The sequence below is a fragment of the Terrapene carolina genome, unplaced genomic scaffold, assembly GCF_002925995.2.
Source record: "Terrapene carolina triunguis isolate 2854851 unplaced genomic scaffold, T_m_triunguis-2.0 Scaffold926, whole genome shotgun sequence".
Classification (NCBI taxonomy): domain Eukaryota; kingdom Metazoa; phylum Chordata; order Testudines; family Emydidae; genus Terrapene; species Terrapene triunguis.
In genome coordinates, this window is record NW_020665277.1 from 2,005,151 (window position 1) to 2,027,450 (window position 22,300).

Consider the following 22,300-nt stretch of genomic DNA (forward strand, 5'->3'; position numbering starts at 1 on the left):
TCGGTGTAGCGGATAAGTACATGGGTGGGGTGTGTCCCACCCTACAAAGGGTGCGTAGGTGCACTGGGTATGACACTACCACATGCTGCAGCAGTAGAGTTGAACATAACCCATGCCCAATGTGTCCAGCAACTGAACAACTCCAAGGCTCTTCCCTTGTGAGCAATTTCTCACCTGAACAATTCTCCCTCCCCCCCGATTTTCAGATGCCTAGGAAAAAACAATTAGCTTTACGACGTGCCTCGAGGATCATCAGATCTGGGCTCTTTCAGACCAAAGTGGGAACAAATTCCAAGGCCGTGGGGCCCTCGCAGCAAATGACCAGCCAACAGCCCCTTCTTGTTTGGATGTTTTATAATTTCTTTAGTGGAAAATGGTTTTTTTTTTTGTCTGCTCTTCAACCCTGTGTCCCCCAACTGAGCAATCCACGCCACAGAACCCACACACCAACTCAGCTGGTATAAGCCAGAGTAACTCCATTGGCTTAAATAGAGCTATACCTATTTACACCAACGGAGAATGTAGCCCTTTTCTTGTTTGTAATTGTGAATGTCACTCCTGTAGCTTTTGCTTTCCGTACTGGAGTGCAAGCAGGACAGAGAGTGGCCATTAGAGATATCACGTGTTGTACAAACTATTCCACTGCCCTTTGGAAGATTGTGACATCGCTTTATTAGTAATTCTTGGAGAGTGGAACGCTGAAGAACTCTGTTTTGTTTTCTCAAGACTAAATCTGTACATAACAACAAATAAAACAAACAAACCAAGAACCCCAACAACCCAACACAAAGTCTGTTGCAACTTCATATCTCAATGCAGCATCTGGGTTTAAGGCCATGAAGGGTAACGCTAAACTGGTGAAGAATTTCTGGACATCACAAAATTCCATGTATGGACCTGTTACTTATACTACTGGTTACACTGATGCTGGAGAGGACAGGCAAAGAGCACATTGGAGATAACGCTTTAGAAAAAGAAAAGCTGAAATGCAACGGGATGGTGAGCACACAACATCTGCATTCAGCGACTGTTCAAGTACTGCAGTCTCTTATAAATTCATACCTTACTTTTTTAATTTAAATATCAAGTGCTCTGAGATCAACTTTCGAGTTGCCTGGTTTATAATCCAGTATTAAGTGCACACAAGGGAGAGCGGATTTAAAAATATATACATAACACACACACACACTGCATTTTATGTACCGTAGCTATCTTAACCAGAGATGAACTGAATGGATTTGGCAAACATGAAGTCCCTATGACCAAAGAGGCTCACACACAGGTAAGGGGCTGGCTATCCATGGTGCTACCTGCCCTGGACGCTGTCAAGAAATCTGGTCATTCTCCTAAGCACCAGCTCTGGAAAGCTTCTGCCCACAGTCCTGATTCAGCTGCTGTTCGGACGTCCTTCCCCAGGAGATGTAGGTCTCTTAAAAGCTGGCCTCATGGGGCTGCTGCCCACAGCATACTCTACACTACAGGATACGCTGTTTCCCCCACCCCAGTGTGGGGCAGGCCTTTCGGGTATATCATGTACAGGCATGTATGCGCTCCAGCTCATCTCTAGCGTGAAGCAGAACCATTTGGCAAAGGAGACGCTTACAGGAACTTAGACCCATACGGCTGTATTCATATCAAAGCCTGACTGGGTGTGGTCTGTGGTGCCATGGACCTTCTTGGCACAATTCTTGGATTTGTCACTACTAGCTTCTGCCTTTGGGCACCTCTCCATTTTGCTGTGAGAATTCTGTAGGTTCCCGTGGAGGGGGAAGTAAAATGTCCCCTTCTGTTTGCTCACCTTTTTGGATCTCTTTGAAATTTCAGTCTCTCTGTCTTCCGCTGGGAGCCAGCATGGTTTTTCTTTGAGGAGTCTATCTCGGTCTGGCCGTACACTCCTCAAGAACTTTTTGAAGATGTTGGCCGTGAGGGAAAACTTCCTGTAGAACTCCTGAGACCTGCTGATGGACAGGGAAGTCTCATTTTTCTCCCCCTTTTTATCCAGCTCTGGCAGATCCAACCAGTTCCCGACCAAATCTGCAAAGATATTATCCCCCAAGACCAGAGGCTGCCGGTTCCTGCTCTGAGACATTAGTGAGGAAGTCCAGTCGTTGGCCTCATCAGAAGCCTGGCATTCTCTGCATCCCAATCTACTCCCAGCCAAAGTCTGAGGGATGCTGGCTGTGTCTCTATGAAGCTGGTTCCCAGTTGTGCCCAAACTGGCTGACTCAAATTTCCTTGGCGGGCAGTACTCTGCTGTGGTCAGAGCTGAAGAAGGTCTGCTAGTAGGATAACAGTCTTTGCTATAAGCCACGTGTCTGTGGTGGCTACTGTCTGGTAAAGTCACAGGGCCAAACAGGCTGGCAGATTGTGGCACCTGGGTGGAGCGTGCAAACGCCATGGGGCTGCACTCCTCCAAAGATCTCCTTCCCAGCAACCTCTCATTCTGCCTGCTGGCTCTGGGCACCTCTCTGCCATTTCGACAGCACTGGTGCTGGCCAATGCCTGAAACCTTGTTTCGAGTCTCTGAAATCTCCAACTGCTCCAAAGCTGTCTGGACCTGGAGGAGTTTCAACTCTTGCAGGGCACCCATCATGCAGTTCATCTGTTCATGCAGCCCGTCTCCAACCTCCTTCATGGATAACTGTTTGGGGAGGAAGAGAGGACAGTGAATCAGTGCTTAGAGAAGCCAAGACAAAACAAGTAGTATTTTACCCCTGCAACATAAAAGCTAGGCCATATTCCCTTTTTATCTTGTAAGCTAGACAGCGGCAAAAAGCAGGTCTCTCCTGAAACATGCCCTAATACTGAATTATTAGGACTTAAATGTCCCTGGTGATCCAGCCATTTCATGGGATAATAAACACACATTTTTTTTAGATTCTGAAGAAATTAAAATTTTTTTTAAAAGATTCCATATCCTCACCCATTAACAAGAACCGAAATAAGCATTTGATTGACAACAAAAATAATGTTTATCTGAATTTCAGTTAATTGCTTAGCAGAACCTCTATTCATGTAACCGAGCATGACAATTCGCTGCATCAATTTTTAGACTTATTCTGCAGCTGTTGTTTCTTTCTTGCCGTGCAAACAACTGAGACTAGAAGTGGGTGCTCTGAATTTATAAATGAACCCGCCTTTGACGGACTAGTTTCTGTAACATGTTAAAATCAAAAACAAAAAATATTTAAAAAAAAAATCACATTGTCACTCTGTAATATGTCTTAATGCTTTGTTATAATACCCTAATTACAGGTTGAGAAACATAAGTACCAGCATGGAATGAAGTCCTAGAAATTTGAATAGTAATATTGAAAAAACAAATAAGTAATCACAAGTTTATTTGCTGAAAAAATCAATTATTTTGGCTTCCAAACTAGATCCATCATTCACACTTGTGTTTTATCCTTCTACTTTAATAGAAAGGTGTAACTCTCCATGTTAACCTTAAAATATGCTAGTTATTTTCCAAAGCCTCTATATTGCCCTCTCTCCCTTTTCATTCTGTTGCTCTCCTTCTCTCTTATGTGGGATCTGGATCATATTCCCAAAGCGGCATCATAAAACAAATGGGCTATACTTTCCAACAGCTGCTACCACTTTTTCAGAGGGCAGGGGCGCGGGGGGGGGGGGGGGAGGGTGGTTTGCCAGGCTGGAGGCAAAGAGATGTCACACTGATGCAGAGGGGTTGGCAGATGGGATTATAAATGTCTCAGAAAAGATCAAACCTAAAAGTTCTTTAGTATACAGTTTAAAAATCTGATCACAATCTTTGCATGACAAGCATTCTCTTAATATGCTACTTTCCTTTAACACCTGTACACAGGAGTGGCTGTACATTACCAAGCAAATTTTTTTTTTGCGGGGGTCATTTTGCTCAGTTATTTGCGGTAAGCAGAGAACTGCAGGTTCTCACCAGTGGGGAAGAAAGGCCATTAAAACACTGCCACTCTGTAATAACCATGCTGCAAAAGTGGAAATCCCCATAACACATGTTCCAGGCACAAATCTCCATCTAAGTTTCAAAAATCAGACTCTCAGAATTAGCAGAAGTATGACACCTATTTCTGGAGCTTCATGCTCAAGAGGAGAAGCATATTCACCTGCTAGAAAGGATATCTGGCTGTGAAGTTATGGAAAAACTCTCTGTTCAAACCTCTGATTACATTTACAAGTCAAGTCTCCCTTACAGGCTAAGATTACTAGTATCTGCAAAATAAAGCTACATCTGCACATATGTACAAGTAACGCCCACACGTTTACAATAAAAGAGCTCTTGCGCTACCAATACAAAATCTGGGACCATATGTTCCATAAGCCTCAGACAAAACTATCACCTTACCTCTCCAGATTTGCTGTAATGCTTCTTGTCCTAACCTTTCTTGCCTTATTAATGGAAGTCGTTTTTATTTGTGGCTTTGCAAAGCTGGATTTGGAGCCAGCTTGGACCCTCATTGGACACTTTGCATCAAATCCCCTCACAGGCAAAGTGGTGTAATCAAGCAGTGATGAGTGACAAGGGTCCTGCAGTAATGACTAGACTGGTCAAAAAGACAGCATATGCTCGACGGCTGTGCTGTTCCCTTCACTGATTCAATTAACTCCCCCATGATGGGTGGTATCGTTACAATGCAGGCCTCATCCGACAGGGACCATTAATATTTCAGAGGCAGCATTTACCATCACTGTGTTCATTTCACCTATGGGACCCTTCCCCTGTGACTGCCCAGGATTCAGAGCTGGTTGAAAGGCAGTAATAAGTTTTCACAGAAACTTTTCAACTTTTTTTGTTGTTTTGGTAAAATGTTTTTCATGGAAATTTCAAAAAGTTTTGAGCCACTCTAATAGGATAAACACAAAATGCTTCTCAGCCACTGTGGGGCCAGTTTAAATTGTCAGAGCTCCTCTGACTTCAATCGGACCGTTTATATCAGCAGAGGATATGCCCCTCAGAAACAGCTTCAGCCACCTTTGAGGTAGGTACATATCGATCCTGTTTTACAGATGGACAAACAGAGGCACAGCGAGGCCAATGTTACTGTTTATCTATCTTTGGTACTTCTATGGTGTCTCTCCACTGACGTTAGAGTTACACCAGGGAAGAACATACCCCCAACACGCCTGTGGCCCAAGGACCTCTTGATGCCAAATGGCAGCGGGCACCAGATGTGCATAAGGGTTACAGGGATCCCCTGAGTCTGGCATCTACATACTAGTTCACCAAAGAGTGTTATGTAAGGTATCCACTGACAGCCTGTGTCACACTGGTCCTCGTAACCATTGCAAAACGTATGTATGGATAATATGTCAAGAGTTATGTACAGATACTGAAAATTATTGTCTTAAGGTCTGTGGGGCTGGTCACCAAAAGGTGAGAAACAGGTTTCTTACAGGCAGAATATGATTATCTATCGGTGTGTCTACATGTAATTGAGTACTGTATATTTCACAATGAGCCCTTATTTACAGTGTGAGAAACATGCTCATCAAGCGAGTGCAACGTCTTGAGGGCAGATCCTAGACAGGAAAACACAAGGAGCGGGGGGCGGGTTACCCTGTTTGCAAGTGCAGACAATGGATTTTTGGACTATAACTGTAGGGACAGAGACACACTCTGGATCTTTCCACCGAGGAGTGGCTTAGTCTCTCAGTACAGTTTCCCATCCATACAATGGGGATCACGCCCTACCCTACTGCACAGGGGTGTCGTGAGGATGGCTGCTCGGTTACTACAACAGTGGGGGCCAGTATCTACTTATGATAGATAAGCGCTGTGGTTCTATGTTTAAGGACTAGATCCCAAAGACGGTTTCATTTGGGAATCCCCAGCAAAACAGGATTTGTACCCTGATCTCCAGACGCAAAGGGGTAGGCACGTCAAGCTGCCCCCTCCATCCCCCATCAACAGGAACTTTTGTTCTCTTTGGACAGTGCCTAGCACAGTGGGGTACTGATCCATGAGTCAGACACCTAAAAACGACGGTAATACAAAAAATAAATAACAGCAATAACTCCATTTGCAAAGGCTACTCCTTCCATTCCAGAAAAGTTTTTCTTATCCTTTGCCACAAACCTAAATCCAAGAGGCTGCCCCAGCCTTGATGATACATCTAACAGAGCCTCGTGGGAACCCATTTCCGGATCTTGTTCTGGATGACAGCCAAATGCACCTGCAGCAGCAAATTTAGTTGCAAACCTCATAAATAAATGATTGCAAGCAGGAACTGCTTTTATTTTTTGAGCGTTATATAAACCAATGCAACCATTGTTACATAAAGTCCGTTGTCAACAAAGCGTCCTTGAGGTCCGATCCATGCCTATGGCTTGGTACATGCAGCAGCATTTACAGGAGAATTTCCTTACATCTCTTCCCAAACTCTCGAGGTATTTATACAATAGCAGGTGGCTGGGGCTGATAGGGATTAGCCACTGACTCTTTTAGGTCTGAATGGACTCACCTCACCAAAACAAAACCCCCACAAATTTAAACATGGGGGCCCAAGAGCCTTAAGCCACCCAGAACTGAACTATGCCTCACTCTGTCCATACAGAGTCAAATTCTGTCTGCGTTACTCCCCTGTGTCAGTCCCACTGAAGTTGCAAGGACTACTTGCCTGCTTAATGCAAGCAGGGTTTGGCTCATGGTCATTACAATATTTTTCCCATGGCAGGGAAAAGGTGAGTACCAGGAAAACCAAAGTGTAAGTCAAGGTGATTCCAGCACTAAGCCTGCACCTGCTGCCCAGACATGAGGGTACGCTTTTATTTTATATTACTTTATTTTCACCCATCAAACCCAGGAGTTCTGTGTTGAACAAACTGTGTCAGTGAGCACACTCAGTAAGTGTGTTCCCCAAACACTTGCGCTTCCAAACTGCTGCATAGTGTTTAGCAGTTGCTGGGTTCCACCCTGTGACAGCTGCAGTTCAGTGCCTGGGTGAAAGAATTCCTGTGTATAGTTTACCCCATAAGTGTATAAAGCATATTAGTCTAAAAGCACTATGTAAATGTAAGATGTTAGTATGCACAGGTCCTGGGGTCTAATATGTGAACTGGACAAAGTACTGTAGAAACAGAAATGCAATCCTTTGGTGCATCAGTGGATAGCCAGAAAAGCAACACACTAATGGGCTTATGTACATCTCATATTCCACTATTTTACATAACACAAAGCCAAATGTCTCTGTGCAAAGGATGGGTAAGACATTTGCTGGTTAACTGATTGGGCAAGGGGAGCAAGAAAAATGGGAAATTCATTTGTCAGTTCTCACTTTAAAAAAAAAATCTGTTAAACATTTTGGGAACTAACATTTTTCTACTAGTGTCTGAATTCACAGGACTGCTCTGGAATCCAAATCCAACTAAGCCCCTTGAGCCAGAGTTGTTTGTATTTCCAGTTCATCTCCACATCTGGGTTGCCCAGGACTACGGCAATATTTTGGTGATGACTGGGGGAGAAAGAAAGAAAAAAAAAAAAAGAACAGATAACATATTCCAGATTCCAGCTGACTGGAGAGATGTGAAAAGAAGGTCTCTGGGTGTGTTTGGGATAATGAGGAGGATGACAGATGTCCAACTCTTAGGTAAAAGAGGTATTGTGAGAGGAAGTTATTGCTGAGGGAAAAGGAAAGAAGGAATTGCAGTGACAGCTCTTAATAATCAGGTTGATAGGCAACAGAGCCAGCAACAAACACATTTGGTATTTAAAGAGAATGAAATAAGAGAGAAAAATTACTTTAGAACTGCTGAACTGATCAGATAGCATTCCAAAGGAAAACACAGAACCTAACAAAATTAATTTTTAATGAGCCTGGATTCTTACCTCAGGCACAGCTCGTCAGTGGGAGTATATCTTAAGGGTGATTTGAGAAGGATTTGTTTCATGCTGGGTTTATGCCTTGTTTTGTTGCCTTATTTCTCCTTGTGTGTTATCATGCAAATATTGGGAATTTCAAATCCGTTGTTCCCCGGTTTCACAGGAGAAACTCTAGGAGCTCTCGGGGATGTTAACTGTGAGATTACAGCTAATTTGAAGGGAGGTGGGGAAGAGGGGATGAATCTTTAACAAAGGTGTCTTTTATCCAAAATGTTAACTACTCATGAAATAAGTGTTAACAAAAAACAAAAAAACAGTTTCAAACAGTTTGAATTTGTCCTCTCTCTTTTAGCTGCTTAACTTTCACTCTATTGGCTCTTGTGATGTCATCTTTTTGCTAGTTCTCCAGTCAACACCGAATCTTTCAGGACAGACAAGACCCAAATTTCTAGTGTAAAAAACAAAATCAAACGTTAAAAGTAAATAAACAAACAGATAAAAAAACTAACTCTCAGGCCTTTATTATTCATTGTAAAGGAGCTAGAAAGGGAACAAGGCCAATTTTTATTTCCTTTGTACATCAGCAGGATTTGCCCCCCTATTCTGCCTTTCCTGCACCTGGAGTTCTGGTTTTGGGCCCTGAATGTATGCAACAGGCTGGGTGTGATTCCAAAACCATTTACTGCTTTCCCAAGACCACTTACTTCACCCAAGACTCTGGGCTCTCAGAGCTAAACAAACCAGACACAGTCTCTGGGATTCATCTCAGGAATAAACTAGCAAATAAAGTCGTTCATTGCTTTTCCCCCCTAGATTGAGCAGCTGTTAGTAGCAGGAAATCAGCAGACGGAGTTCCTTCCTGCTGCCTGGACCCAGTGCAACGCTGAAGAAAGAGGTTCCTTGACACACCATGGATGGCTACACAAAATTAATAATAGTGAGGATGGTCGAGTCTCAAAGGGGCCAATTCATCCTTGCTTCTGAGCAGAGTGCAATGTAAGAGTGAGGTGGAGGTGCAAATGAGGACATATGTTTCCCCGTGTTGAAACTGCAAGGAGCTGCATACATTTTGCCCAGGCTATAACATGCCCTATGAGCTACTGCAGAAACTGGGAATAGATGAGAGTAGAGGAACATCCCAGCTATACCCTGCTCCCTCCAGATGTGCCCCTCTGGAGGATGATGTAGAACCAGCTGTGCCAAATCTATGTCTGTCAGGGAATCCCCTGCATCAGGGAATTCCTTGGATGCTGCACCACAGCAGTGAATTCAGCCAAAGGGTTCTAATCCCACCTCCGCGTAGGACAATCCACCAAAGCTTTACCTTTTAGTCCCAGGAAACAAAGGTATTTAAAGGTTGACATCACACTGCTAAGTTACAAACCACCTTTCTGTGACCTACAAGGAATGGCTCCAACAGACTGGCTGACTCAGCTTTCTGCCTGTGTCTCAACTTACCCCTATGCAGATCTTTTCTGTTCAAACAGACAGGTCTCTTTCTCTCTCAGCACTTCACAGCTCCCACAGTGAGAAGCACTGGGCGTATAAAGCTAAATGGAAGTTCCAGCCCAGCTTAGCTGGGTTCCTCCTGTCTTTGGAGAGTCACGTCTCTGCGTGACTGAACTTTCCTTATTTACCTCTCAACTAAAAATTCCACTAGGGGCTGCTTTGGGTTGCTTCCGCAAAACATTACCACATAGCAGGCACTGCCACATTAGCTTTAGATACTGAGTGAGGTACAAGAGAAGGGTAAATGTCAGGGGAGGGAGAGGAGAGTGGAGACGGGGTCACTGGCGCATGGTATGTCTTCACTGCAAAACCAGGTGTATTCCTCACTCAGGTGGAAAACCACAGTGAAGACATGGCAACGCGGGTTTTAAGGCAGCTCGAGTTAAAACCTAGAAGGCAGCCTAGGGTTGAAGTTGTGCTGCTAACTTGAGTTAAAACCCAGATGCCTCGGATTCACTGCTATTTTAACCCAAGTTAGCCCAACCCCAGGTAACAGCACACCTTTGTCTTCCAGTGAAGACACACCTTCAGAATTGCTATGTGGAGTAGGGCTGGCGGGGGGCGGGGGTGGTAAAGTTATTGGGGGGGGGAGAGAAATTCCCCCAAAATTAATTTTTTCCCCAAATATTTCCACAAAAATTGCAGATTTTTGATGACAAGCCAAAGAATTTTCACATTTTTGGGGTTCCCTCCCTCCCTCTTCTATTTCCTCTCCTTCCCGCCCCCATTCCCCCATCTCATTGTCACCGAAGAAGTTGAAAAAATGTGTGGGGGGGGACAGAAACAAAGTTTGATGTCTCTTTGAAAAACCACACATTTCCACCACAATTGTGGAAAAGCCTCGCGTCCTCACCCATGACACAGGCTCCTGTTGCTAGGTAGCACAAATAATAAGGTGAAGCGGTTGGCTATAGAGGGCGGTTGGGGAGGCGGGGGTGAGGTAAGCACTTTGCCCTGAAAGGGTCTGTCAGTGGGTTGGAGTGGGAAATATATTCGGCAACAAGACGTGCATAACAATCAGGTCCTGAGACCTTGTCTATCTTAAATACTTCTATGACCCCCATCACCACGGTCTTGGAGCACCTCACAATCCTTAATGTATTTTTGCTCACAACATGCCTGGGAGATAAGCCTGTGCTATTATTTTAGAGGGGAAACTGAGGCACGGAGAGATTTAAATGACTTGCCCAAGGTCACACAGGAAGCCTGTGTAGGGAACAAGGAACTGAACTTGGGTCTCCTGATTCCCAGGCTACTGCCCTAATCAATGGATCATCCTTCCTTCCTCCTGGGAGTTTACTGCAGGATTGGGTTCTAGACAGAGGCAAGACTTTATTTCTTCTGCCCACCCTCCTGTTTCCTCATTTGCCCCCATGTTGCACTGTGCCCCCCATTAGCTGTGCGCTCTTCGGTGTTAGCATTGCATCTTCCTCTAAGATACAATGTCCGGAAAGGGCTTTTGGGTGCCACCTCTATACAAATAATAAACAATGATAACTGAAAGAAGAATTCATATATCCATTGAAGACAACAGGCCTTGGTGTCCTTCACAGATCCCATGCAAAGAGAGGAGTCCATTTCCTTTACCTGCCTTTTCTGTTTCAGTTTTGGACTCTTACTCAGGAGTTTTACCCTGTAAATTTTGCAAGCGCAGTCAGTAATGCGTGCTGCCATGGCTGTATAGACACTATTGCAACAGTGGCTAATTGAATTCAGTCTAAATGTTACTGGAATGCCTTACTGAGATGCTCTCTCTTCAGGAAAAGAATATTGGGGCATTTTGTAAGCATGACACATGGTTACCAAATCAGGACTCAGTGCGAGACAGGATGTAAAAATAAAAGGGCTGCATTTTGTCACTTACACTGAAAGTTCTACTCCTGTGAGACATTCACACCAAGAAACACGAGACTGTTTGCTCTGAGATAAGCTGTTGTAATAGGGAAACCAAACACCGCACCAAATTCTAAAGTTTGATGTTATGTCTGGGTGTGGGAGCGAACGTTAACTTCTAAGTGATATTTGTTGGTTAAAAAAGATATTTTCCACAAAATATTAGAAACATCCTGGTTTCCCCAAGAATAATCAAAACACACACAATTAGACTGCAACTGCTTCCAGTGTTTTCAGCCTGCACTATGAGCCTGACTTTGTTCTCAGTTACACCAGTGTAACTCTTGACTTCAATGAAGTTACGCTTGAATAGCAATTGATTAAGATCAGACTTAGGCCCATTCATTGTCTTGCACCTTGTATCATGATTTACACCTGTACAAAGTGGCATCCCTGCTGCGAGTGGAGAACTCTGATTCGGCAGCACATTTCACCCACTTTGCACCAGTGTAAAAAGACTTTGCCAGGTGCAAACAGTGGAGAATCAGGCTCCATATTAGCAAAGCATCTTCTTAACCTGGCTCCTATCGAGGGCCTAGGTCTGAAGGGATGGAGATTCTGAGAAGGATGTTTTACAGTGGTAAAAGTCACACCGGGCCGCCCCTTTAACAGGATAAAAGTTGTGGTTGTGTGGAATGGATTAGCTACCTCTCTGTTGCATGAAGGTTTCTGCATCTTTCCGACTGATCCTCACAACTAGGTGAGTGTGACTTATCTAGAGTTTGCAGATTTTTTTTAATCGGATTTAAACATGTCTGAGGATGCTGGCATCTTATTCCCATTAACACTACATCCAAACCTTCAATAATAAATATTTGCACAAGTTGTACTTACCTAAGTAATTTACAAAGCCTCCACATCTGTATTCTTCTCTGTCCCTATTTCCACGGCCCCATCTTGCTGCAGTTCATTGGTATTGCTACTGAATTTATGGGCAGGAAATTGGAAAGATCCTTGTTTGTTTTCTTTTTCCATAAGCGTGAATAGCATTTTTTCCCATGGTTTTCAATATCACAGGTGAACTTATGAGCAGGAAATTAGCCCAATAGGAGTTTGTATTTGGTTTTACTATTCAGCTCTACTGACTGAGGGCCAAATGGAACACATGCATATACTGGGACAGATCATAACCTGAAATTGCTACTTACAATGACCTAAGCATCACTATTCATTCCTAATAGCCACATAAACCTCAGCTGCAACCTAATGGTAAAATCCCGTCAAGATACCACACAGCTTCCTAGTTGAAGAATGACTTATTTTTATTGCAGTGGGGTCTAGAGACCCCTGTCCCATTGTACCAGGTGTCTATGCAACCTTATAACAAGGAACCCCAATCATGGACCTAGACCCCTTTGTGCTCGGTGCTGTACAAACACAGAACAGATGAGACAACGATGAGTAGTGCTCAGAGCAGGAAACTGGAATCAGGAGTCCTGCTTTCCAGATTGCTGGCTGGCTGTGGGTGTGACCTTGGGAAAGCCAGCTCACCTCTCTGTGCTTCCACTTATCCTTCTGCTAAATGGAGTACTCCACAAAGGCACTAGAAGGCTCAGGGCCAGCTCTAGATCCTGGGGGCCCATTGGATTCTGTAGAAGTTTTGCTATCTGCTTCAACCGAACCTGGAGTGGGCCTGTAATGTGCTTTGAGATCCTCTTATAAGGGGCTCTATAGACTGGTGCAATGCCAACGCATCTTCATCCAGCACTACCAAATAATAACAATAATACCGAGCTCTTACGTGGCATTTTTTTTGTCATCTCCTCTCAAAAAGGCTAGAGTGGAACTGGAAAAGGTTCAGAGAAAAGCTACAAAGATGATCAAGGGTATGGAATGGCTTCCATGGGAGGAAAGACTAAAAAGACTGGTTTCAGAGTAGCAGCCGTGTTAGTCTGAAGCCCACGAAAGCTTATGCTCTAATAAATTTGTTAGTCTCTAAGGTGCCACAAGTACTCCTGTTCTTTTTACTAAAAAGACTGGGACTGTTCTGCTTACAGAAGTGATTAATATAATAGAGGTCTATAAAATCATGACTGGTGTGGAAAAAGAAACAGAAGTGTTATTTACCCTTTCCCACAGTACAAAAACCAGGGGTCACCTGCTTAAATCAACAGGCAGCAGGTTTAAGACAAACCAGAGGAAATACTTTTTCACAAAATTAACCTGTAGAACTCCTTGCCAGGGGACGTTGTGATGGCCAAAAGTATAACTGGGTTAAAAAAAGAACGAGATACGCTCATTAAGGATAGATCCATCAATGGCTATTAGTCAAGATAGTCAGGGATGTAACACCATGCTTGAGGTGATCCTAAACCTCAAGTGCTAGAAGCTGGAAGGACAAGACGGGAGGATCTCTGCAAAACTGACCTGTTCTGTGTGTACAACCCCTGAATCTCTGGTACTGGCCACTGTCCGAAGACAGGATATGGAGCTAGATGAATCATTGGTCTGACCCAGTATGGCTGTTCTTATGTTCTTAAACCTCAAAGTGCTTTCAAAGGAGGTAGGTACCATTCTCTATGTTTTATAGATGGAGAAACCGAGGCACAGAGGGGTGAGGTAACTTGCCTGTTGTTGCCCTGTAGGCTAGCGGCAGGGCTGGGAATAGAGCCCAAGTCTCCTGACCTCTAGTTTAGTCCTATAACTATGGGGCCAAAGTGAATGAATAATGAATGAAAGTGTCAGCTGAGACTATCGTGACTTTAAAACACGTGCGTGTGGAATATTCAAATTCTCTGAATGAAATCCACTTTCACGGCGTACTAGACATGTCAATGACTATTAGCTTATGATGGAAAATACACAACTGGAGAATGAAAGAAACTTCTCAGTGACTGAACCAGGTTGGGTTTATCTTTGAGAGTCACAACCACGCCAGAGCTTTGAACATGCATTCTCGGAGGTTAACATGAAAACCGATTTAAGCATGTCCAGATCCAAGCTCTGCGTGTGACCACTGCTCGGCCTGGCACTGTTACAGCATGTGAAAGGCACCATTGACAGTGTGTGCTTTGATGCACGGGCTAGCAGTGGAAACACTTTGGAACACCTGCAACCCAAACCAAACACCAATTATTTGTAATCAATGTATATTTTTTTTACACGCAAAGAGAAAAAAGAACTGGAATCCATGAATCACAGGGACAGACAAGCTGGCACTGGAATAGAATTTCATTTTTAGTTAACCTCCCCTGCATGAAACTGGGAGCTCTGCCAAATTTTTTTTTTCCTTAACTTCTCTCAAAACCAGTCAAAGGCTGAAATAGTTTATACAAAGACATATTAAGCTTCAGCAGATCAAACTGTCTCAAGCTTTCCCCTAGCTATATGAACCAGATTTAACAAGATTTGGTTCTTTAAATGGGCCTTCTTTACAGGACCTCTCGACAATGTTACATTTATTCCTTCCCTCGCTGTTTGACATGGAAAAGAACGGCTTGTTGTCTATAATGCAAATCAGCATGTTACCATATTCAAACTGGTGCCATAACTTTGGATTCCTAGTTAACCACAGATAGAGTTCTCATTGTCCTTATTTGGTGGTACAAAGGGACCTTCCCCCACGCCCAGTGTTTGGTTCTGGTGCATTAATATCTGGAGCCATGACCTGCCTGGTAATGAAGAAAGTGGTGAAGAAGTCAGGGTCAAGAGATTCAATTCCCATTCACCATTAAGTCCAGACAGTCGCAGCTGTCTATTAAACTGGCTTGCCTGCTTTTAAGGGAAAGCTTACCTATTTTAATCGCAGGCTATAAGGAAGGGTATTGATTTAAAATCTTTTATTGTTGGGGATGTAATTTATGATGGTTTTATTAATACAAGTCTACCTTAGTAAATGTACTTTTCAGCTCAGCTAGGCTGTCATTAATTTCGTAAGCAGGTTTGCCATATTGGCATCAGGGGTGGGCAATAATTTTTTGCAGGGGGGCCACTCCACGGATTTGGGTAAGTTGTCACGGGCCGCACATTTCTACTATATTAGTGGAGGGGGTGCAGGGTCTGGGAGGGAGTTTGGTGCAGAAGGGGGCTCCAGTCTGGTACAGAGTGTTGGGGTACAGAAGAGGGTGAGGGGGTGTGGGCTCTGGGAGGGAGTTTGTTGCAGGAGGGGGCTCTGGGCTGGGGCAGGAGATTGGGGTGCAGGAGAGGTTGAGGGGTGTGGGCTCTGGGAGGGAGTTTGGTGCAGGAGTGGGTGCAGGGTCTGGGAGGGAGTTTGGGTGCAGGAGGGGGTTCTGACCTGGGGCAGGGGGTTGGGGTGCAGGCTCTGGTTGGGAGGTGCTTACCACAGGTGGCTCCTGGCTGGCAGCGCAGCAGGGCTCAGGCAGGCTGCCTGCATGCCGTGGCCCCACGCCGCTACTGGAAGCGGCTGCAGCCGGTATGTCTCTGAGGAGGGTGCTGGGGGCAGGGGCAGCACGCGGAGCCACTTCCCCCTCCACCAAGGGCGTGTAGAGACATGCCAGTAGCAGCTTGCCGCTTCCGGGAGCGGCGTGGGGCCACCGCAGGCAGGCAGCCTGCCTGAGCGCCCCGCTGCGCCGTGGGACTTTTAGCACTCAGAGATCGCGAGGGGACAGCCAAAGAGCCTGGTGGGCTGGACAGAAATGTTAGATGGGCCAGATTTTGCCCATCCCTGGCATAGACCATCTTCAGAGTGGAAATAACACGTAAAGTTATTACGAGAGTAATTAACCACTGGAACAATTTACCAAGGGTCGGGGTGGGGTTTTTGCCCCCAAAATATCTTCTCTAGGAATTATTTTGGAAAAGTGTTTAGGCCTGTGACATGCGGGAGGTCAGATTAGAGGACCACAATGAGATCCCTTCTGGCCTTGAATCTATGAATCTCTCCACCTAATCAATACCCTATCTAGAGAACTGACTAGTATCTCATGCCTTCTAGCACTACTTTGCTCAGAAGAAGGTAGAAGTCCTGACTTGCACTCTGATGCCATGAGTGTCAGTTACTAAAATAAGTTTGTATCTTAGTGTAATGAAAAATTGGGGAAAACAGCCTGATCCTGCAAAATCTTAAACTTGTGTTTAATTTATGCCAGGTAAGTGGTCCTATTGAAGTCAATGATCGTAACTTCACACCTTGTGAGAGAAGCGTATGCATCAGCCTTTGCAAGACTAAGGCCTTAGTTTATTAATAACTAATATTTTAAAAATATATTGTGTGTAATATCCTGTATTACATAATGGCAACACTTAAGATGAAGGAGAGGATTTTCCTGGAGGCTTTCAAGTATCTATTTTTTGGCTTTCACATTAAATGCAAATATCCCTCGCCTCTTGCAAGTAGACTTGGAACCTATCTAGATATCAGACTCCTACCCGCAAAACACATGCACCTGTTCTAAAAGACTGCTGTTGGGTTAAAAATCAAGGCTAACATTTTCATATATGAGTGCCTCTTACATCCATATTTTAGCTCCTAAATAAAAGTACTGCTCTGATTTTTGAGATGCTGAGCCCCAGGAGTTCCCACTAATTTCAATAAGGTTCACTTTCATAGACGTTAGCAGCACTGATAATCAGGCTGCTTTTACTTAAAAGCCTAAATATGGATTTAGGAGACTAACTTTAAGCACACAGGTTCAAAAATATTGGCCCATGTTTTTAAAAAAATTCCTTTCCCATGTTCTTGGTAACACCTTAGAGTTCTCTGAGGTTGAAAGAATTTTAAATGTCTAATATGTGCCTCTCCAGTGCTCCTTTCTGCATTTCGCTCAGCTTGTGTAGTGCCCGTGAACTGGTCACTTTCACTTTTCCTTAGTTAGATTCCCTTTCTGGCTCAGGTGGCAGCTAAGGCACAGCGGCAACGTTGCCCAGTACAGACTCCGAAGGGGAATGCTTAAATCCAAGCAAAAAGCTTTCAGTGAGATTTGTATTACAAAGCGCAAGGGGATATGTCTACTGATACAGTAGATTCTGCCATCCTTACTCGTGCTTATCAGCCCTACTGAAATGAACTGGGCTACTCGCAGAGCACAATGCTACTCTATCAGAGCCGGCTCTAACTTTTTTGCCGCCCCAAGCAAAAAAACTCCCAAAACACTGCCCCCCCGTAACACCCTCCCCAGCGTCGCCCCACCGAACCAAAACCAACCCCCCGAGCACCGCCCCGCCGAATGAAAAACAACAACAAAAAAATACCCCCGAGCGCCGCCCCGCCGAAACAAAAATAAAAATAACCCCCCCGAGCGCCGCCCCGCCGAACCAAAAACAAACAAACAAAAAAAACCCCGAGCGCCGCCCCGCCACCCCAAGATTGGCCGCCCCTTACAAGGTGCCGCCCCAAGCACGTGCTTGGTCGGCTGGTGCCTGGAGCCGGCCCTGTACTCTATGCGAATAAGAGTGGCAAAAAAATCCACCCAACATTTGGAGGCAGAGCTTGGCCTGACTATGTCCCTTTTAGTATTCGTCATTTTCAAGGAGCCTTCTCTGGGCCAGATTCTGCCACACTTACACAGAGTAACACTATACTCCACAAGTAGCCTCTTATAGGTGCTACTTCAACAGGCAGCAGTATGGCAGAATCCAGTCCCATAGGTGCAAAAGGTCCCAATCCAGCAAAGACTGGAACAAGTGAGTAACTTTACCCACGAGCACTCTGACTTCAATGGGATTGCTTGTATACGTAACATTATGCATGTGTTATTAAATGTTTGCAGTTTTGGAGCCTTAACCTTGGTGCTTGTTATAAACTCCAGTTTGAAGCTGAAGATTATGTTGCACTTGTAGTCACCTTACTGGTATCAGGAAGTTTGTATGTTTCAACCTCCCACCTACCATTTTTGCTTTGTTTTCTTTTGTTCTTACTATTTATCGGTATGACATGCCTTTCCCTTCCACACACACACACACACCCTCTGGCTTCTTATTGAACTTTCAAACCCATTAATTAAAAAACATCCAATTCTTTCTACTAATCCACCAGTAACAAAAACCAGAGTATCAACATCTTCCGCTTGTGGACAAGCCCAAGCAAGTTGCTGCAAGCAACATAGCCTTCTAAACAGAATCTGTGTGGTGGGGGAGGGCGTGAAACAGACTGTGCTAAACAAGACCAGGGATCTCATCCTAAAGAACAAATATTTTCCATTTTCAAAAACCCCCAGATTTAGAAATTGCAACTGCACATACTAGACTCCCATTCAAATAATGATACACATCCCATTCCGCTAACCCTCTTCCTATTGGGACTTCCTTTTTCACTTTCCAACCTCGCTGGTGTGTACTTTTGAGTGCAAACCACAAAATCACTAGGACTTTAATTTGCCTTGTGTTCTATTTTTCTGAGACAGCTGGGTTAACAACATCTGACCAATCAGAGGCTAAACTCTGCCCTTTGATTTACACCAATGCAAACTGGAGTAATTCCACTAAGGTCAATGGAGATTTGCACAAAAATCATAGGAGTGGTGCTAATGTGAATCATTACTTTATAAATTCAACTCCATGTAACTGTAGCTAGGGTAGAGCAGATTTGTAGGCACCCTTAAAATTAGATGAAGTGGCTGGGAAACAGAATGCCTGGGATTATATGCCTGTGTTCTGCAGACTATTCTGTTCAGGGATATTCAGTGACAGAAATACTGGGTTTGCGAGGGATGTGTTTAAAACCTTACTGATTAGTTCATGGTTGGCAAGGATGGGGAGGGTGAGGTGAGGGGTAAACGGCAGATCTTACCCAGCACGTAAATATTACCTGATGTGTGCATGGGACTAACAGGTTGGGGTGTGAGGTGGTGGGAATTTCTATTTAAAATCCTACAGGCAGAGATGTGTGAGTTGACCTAGTCTGCAGCTATAGTGATTAGAAAGTTCAGCATTGCCCCATAGGCCACATTTTAAAAACAGTGAATATAAGTGGCTTCAATATTACTAGGCATACATGTCTGCATAGGAATATTTAATCTTTAGGGGGATGTTAGTCTTTAGATTTCAAACCCTCCCTCCTCAGAAAATTAAAAAAAAAAACTATCAGAAAATTGTACTGATATCATCTGGATTTATGGTTGATCCAGACTGACTGTAAGAGGCACTACGGGACATAAGTCCGGGGGGCTGACTGGACAAACACTGCCTTGGGTGAGTGGCGAGCAGGTACATGCCCAGTGACTGGAATTAAAGGAAGGCACCCTTCAACTCCTCCGCGGGGAGGGGGTGACACACAAGAAGGTAACCAACATAATCACTCTACTGCAGCGATGCTCAGACTGAGGCACCAGGGCTGCAAGTGGCTCTTGAATGTGTCTCCTGCCGCTCCTGATATAAAAACACTGAGTGATTAATTAACGGTGCAGGATGCTTTCCCTATGTTATTAACCAATTGTAGAATACTCGGCCAGTCGTTTTGCTGTGAGATACATAGTTATGAAACGCCTGTGTCTCTTGTGGGTAATGCTGATTGCTAATCTGGCTCCTAAACCACTGAGGTCGATCGCTGCTCTGTTTAGCAAATGACCAGCAGAGCCCTGCAAATGCCCACAGGTGGAGAGAATCACCCAGCCTGAGTTGTTCAACAGTCAGAGGCACGGGGCAGGCAGTTTTTGAGTTCCCCGTTTCTCCCCATGCAAATCAACCCCGGGCCCCCTCTCTTTCCCCGGGGTCCCTTACCAGCTCCTGTTTCAGGCGGCGCAGGTAATGATCCATGTTTTTCTTCTCCATCCTCCCAAGTTCAAGTCCGCGTGTGGACGCCTCAACCAGCCAGAGGCGCAGCAGCTTCCCTTGCACCATGCAGCTCACAAAAGGCTTGCTTATTTCCCACGCAGCCCCGGGGTGCCCGGAGGCTTCCCTTCACACGCCCTTCCACGCCAGCATTTTCAATGCAACCTTCCTACGGTGCAAAGTTTCTCCCTCTCCCGGGAGGGGGGGAAGCAAACCCAGCCCGGGCTCCTTTCTCGAGCCCACACGCGCTGGGGGAGTTTGCAAAGGCAAAAGCTCTCGGGGAAGAGAATCCTCCTCGCCCTGCCGCTCAGGGCACTTCAGCGAGCCCGGGCTCGCGCGGCTACCCCCTCTCCGCCCGGGGAGCCCCGGGCTGCACCTCCCGCGGCCGGCGCAGTGTGCAGGAGGCAGCCCGTGCGCCGCTCGTCCTCCCCGCCGATTGCAACCAGATCCCCTCTGCAAGCCGCGGCGGCTGCCGCTGCGGGCACATGGCAGTGACATGGGGATCCCCCATCCCAAGCGGCTGCGGGGGGCGGGAAATCTGCTGGAGGGGGAGGTCTTAGCCGAGCCGGGAGCCAGCAGCTAGTGGGGCAGAGGATGGGGTCAGTTATGGGGGCGCTTTGCACCAGGACCGCTCCTCCAGCTCAGCCAAGCGCCGTGTTTTTGCACGTTTACTCCAGGAGATCTCGTGCCCGCAAAGCAAAAACATGATTGTCCTTGAATGGAGTTTCAAAATTCCAAACCTGTGGCGGTGGGTCCCTTGGAAACAGGACCCCTTTGGCAATATTGCCAGCCCCAGCCCTTCTAATCTCCCCGGGCAGGGGCCCCATCCGAAACCATGAGGTTTTAAACATCATACATCGGGTGGGTTTTATTTGCCTCCTGGCATGGGCTTGTCGGAGTCACATTTCAAGTTTTTTCTCTACAAGTAGCAGGGCTAGAAAGTAGAAACTTTTTTTTTTTAATAAAAGCTGAGAGTCTCCAGTAATCTCCTGACTTCAGGCTGTGACTTTAAGAAAAACAGTAAATACTGAGAGACGCGTGGTAAAATCGGAAAGTCAGCAACACTGATTAGTGGGCTAATTTTTACCCCAAATTATCCTGTCCTAGCATAGAGCTCTGCTGTTTTGTTTTGTTTTTTTAAACTATGGCCCTGGTCCTGCAAATTGCTCTGCAAGAGTGAACCCCTGACAGCCCAGAACTACCCAATCCACACCCTCATCACAACATAGTGTGAAACGCTCCAATTTTGGATGGTTCAAATTTGCTTTAACTCTTGCCGCGCTGTTTCAATTTTTCCACACTGGATCTTGGCGTGAGTGGGTGCAAGACCCTCATTATCAGATCAGAAGTAAACGCAGGGGGAACCTGCACCCTACTACTCTGATCTACTCACCTGTGCTGTGAGTTTCACATGTTGAAGAAGTGATTGTATCAAAATGTTAATAACTGACAACTGGGGTTCTCCTTGTCCTGAGTGGGAGATGTCCCAACCTATGACTCTTGCCTAAAATGTTAGCCAACAAGAACTGGCCTAGCTACAAACTTTCCCTTGAAATCTGTCTATTTCTCTTGGCTATCTGTAGCTGGACACTTCACATGGACCTGTTCAGAGCAGGGTCGACAGCCAAGCTCCCAGGTTTGAAGAGCCACTCAGTGATAGAGGACAGAAATGGTGGCAACATATTGAGGGTATCAGCTGAAAAGCCTGCCTCTATTAATGGTACCTTGGATGACCTAACTTTCCTGTTCTTTTTCTGTGCCTCACACAGGGACCTCCTTGCAGGGAGAACTGCAGGAGTCTCAGATTCCGGTTTTCCATGGATGATTTTGGATCTAATTTTTTCCCCTTCTCTCTGTTGCCAGTTTTATAGCTATAGTGTGTTACTTCTCCTTTATCAATGCTGTTAAGTGTGCAGATAGCATCGAACACACATTATTATTATTATTTATTATTTTATTAGTCTATTGCATGCATTCACTGCTGTGGTGTCTATATCCTCTGCAACTATACATCCCCATTAGTAAGGAACAGGGAACTTATTTGCCAGCTTTGAACCAGATTGTTGTTTCTCAAGTGTTTATCTCAAGTGATTCTAATGTTTATATTAAGTTTACCTATATGAGAAAAGTGCACTGGTATAACTTGAATCGGCTTCTAAACCAACATGGTTAAACCAATGCAAACATCTGTGTGAAAGCTCCTGTTTGGTACAGGCCTGGCTTATGTTGGTTTAGTGTAAACCTCTTGACTTAAGATAAATGAAAATAAAGCAGTTCCAAACTGAAATAAGTGTCTACCCAACCTTTTGCACTAATTCAAGTGTGCACAAATTCACACCAATTATACCTGTGCAACTTTCTCACTGGGACAAGCCTTTAGTCTTTCTGCATCTTGCAGACTAAAAGTACCTCCTG

The 22,300-nt window shown here is 45.0% G+C and overlaps 1 protein-coding gene across 3 annotated transcripts; it reads right to left on the reverse strand.

Annotated features, from left to right (window-relative positions):
• Positions 1-652: 652 nt before the first annotated feature.
• INKA2 (inka box actin regulator 2) lies at positions 653-20,667 on the reverse strand. Of its 3 annotated transcripts, XM_024209720.2 has the most exons (3): positions 19,835-19,916; positions 7,823-8,264; positions 653-2,641 (listed from the first exon to the last, which is right to left on the reverse strand). In XM_024209720.2, exon 3 carries the CDS (start codon positions 2,633-2,635, stop codon positions 1,610-1,612), a length of 1,026 nt encoding a protein of 341 aa, XP_024065488.2. In that variant the 5' UTR covers positions 2,636-2,641; positions 7,823-8,264; positions 19,835-19,916; the 3' UTR covers positions 653-1,609. The 3 variants fall into 3 exon arrangements, with proteins under 3 accessions (XP_024065488.2, XP_024065487.2, XP_024065489.2); XM_024209719.3 differs by lacking the exon at positions 7,823-8,264 and having other exon boundaries at positions 19,835-20,667; XM_024209721.3 differs by lacking the exons at positions 7,823-8,264; positions 19,835-19,916 and adding an exon at positions 7,310-7,478.
• Between the last annotated feature and the right edge of the window lie 1,633 nt (positions 20,668-22,300).

What these genes read in the sequence shown, in the direction of transcription:
- INKA2 (XM_024209719.3), bottom strand. Translation starts at nt 19,954, where the DNA reads ATGGTGCAAGGGAAGCTGCTGCGCCTCTGGCTGGTTGAGGCGTCCACA. An exon ending in GCCGCCTGAAACAGGAGCTG is followed by an intron (nt 2,642 to 19,834) that starts GTAAGGGACCCC and finishes CTCCCCAAACAG; the next exon opens with TTATCCATGAAGGAGGTTGG.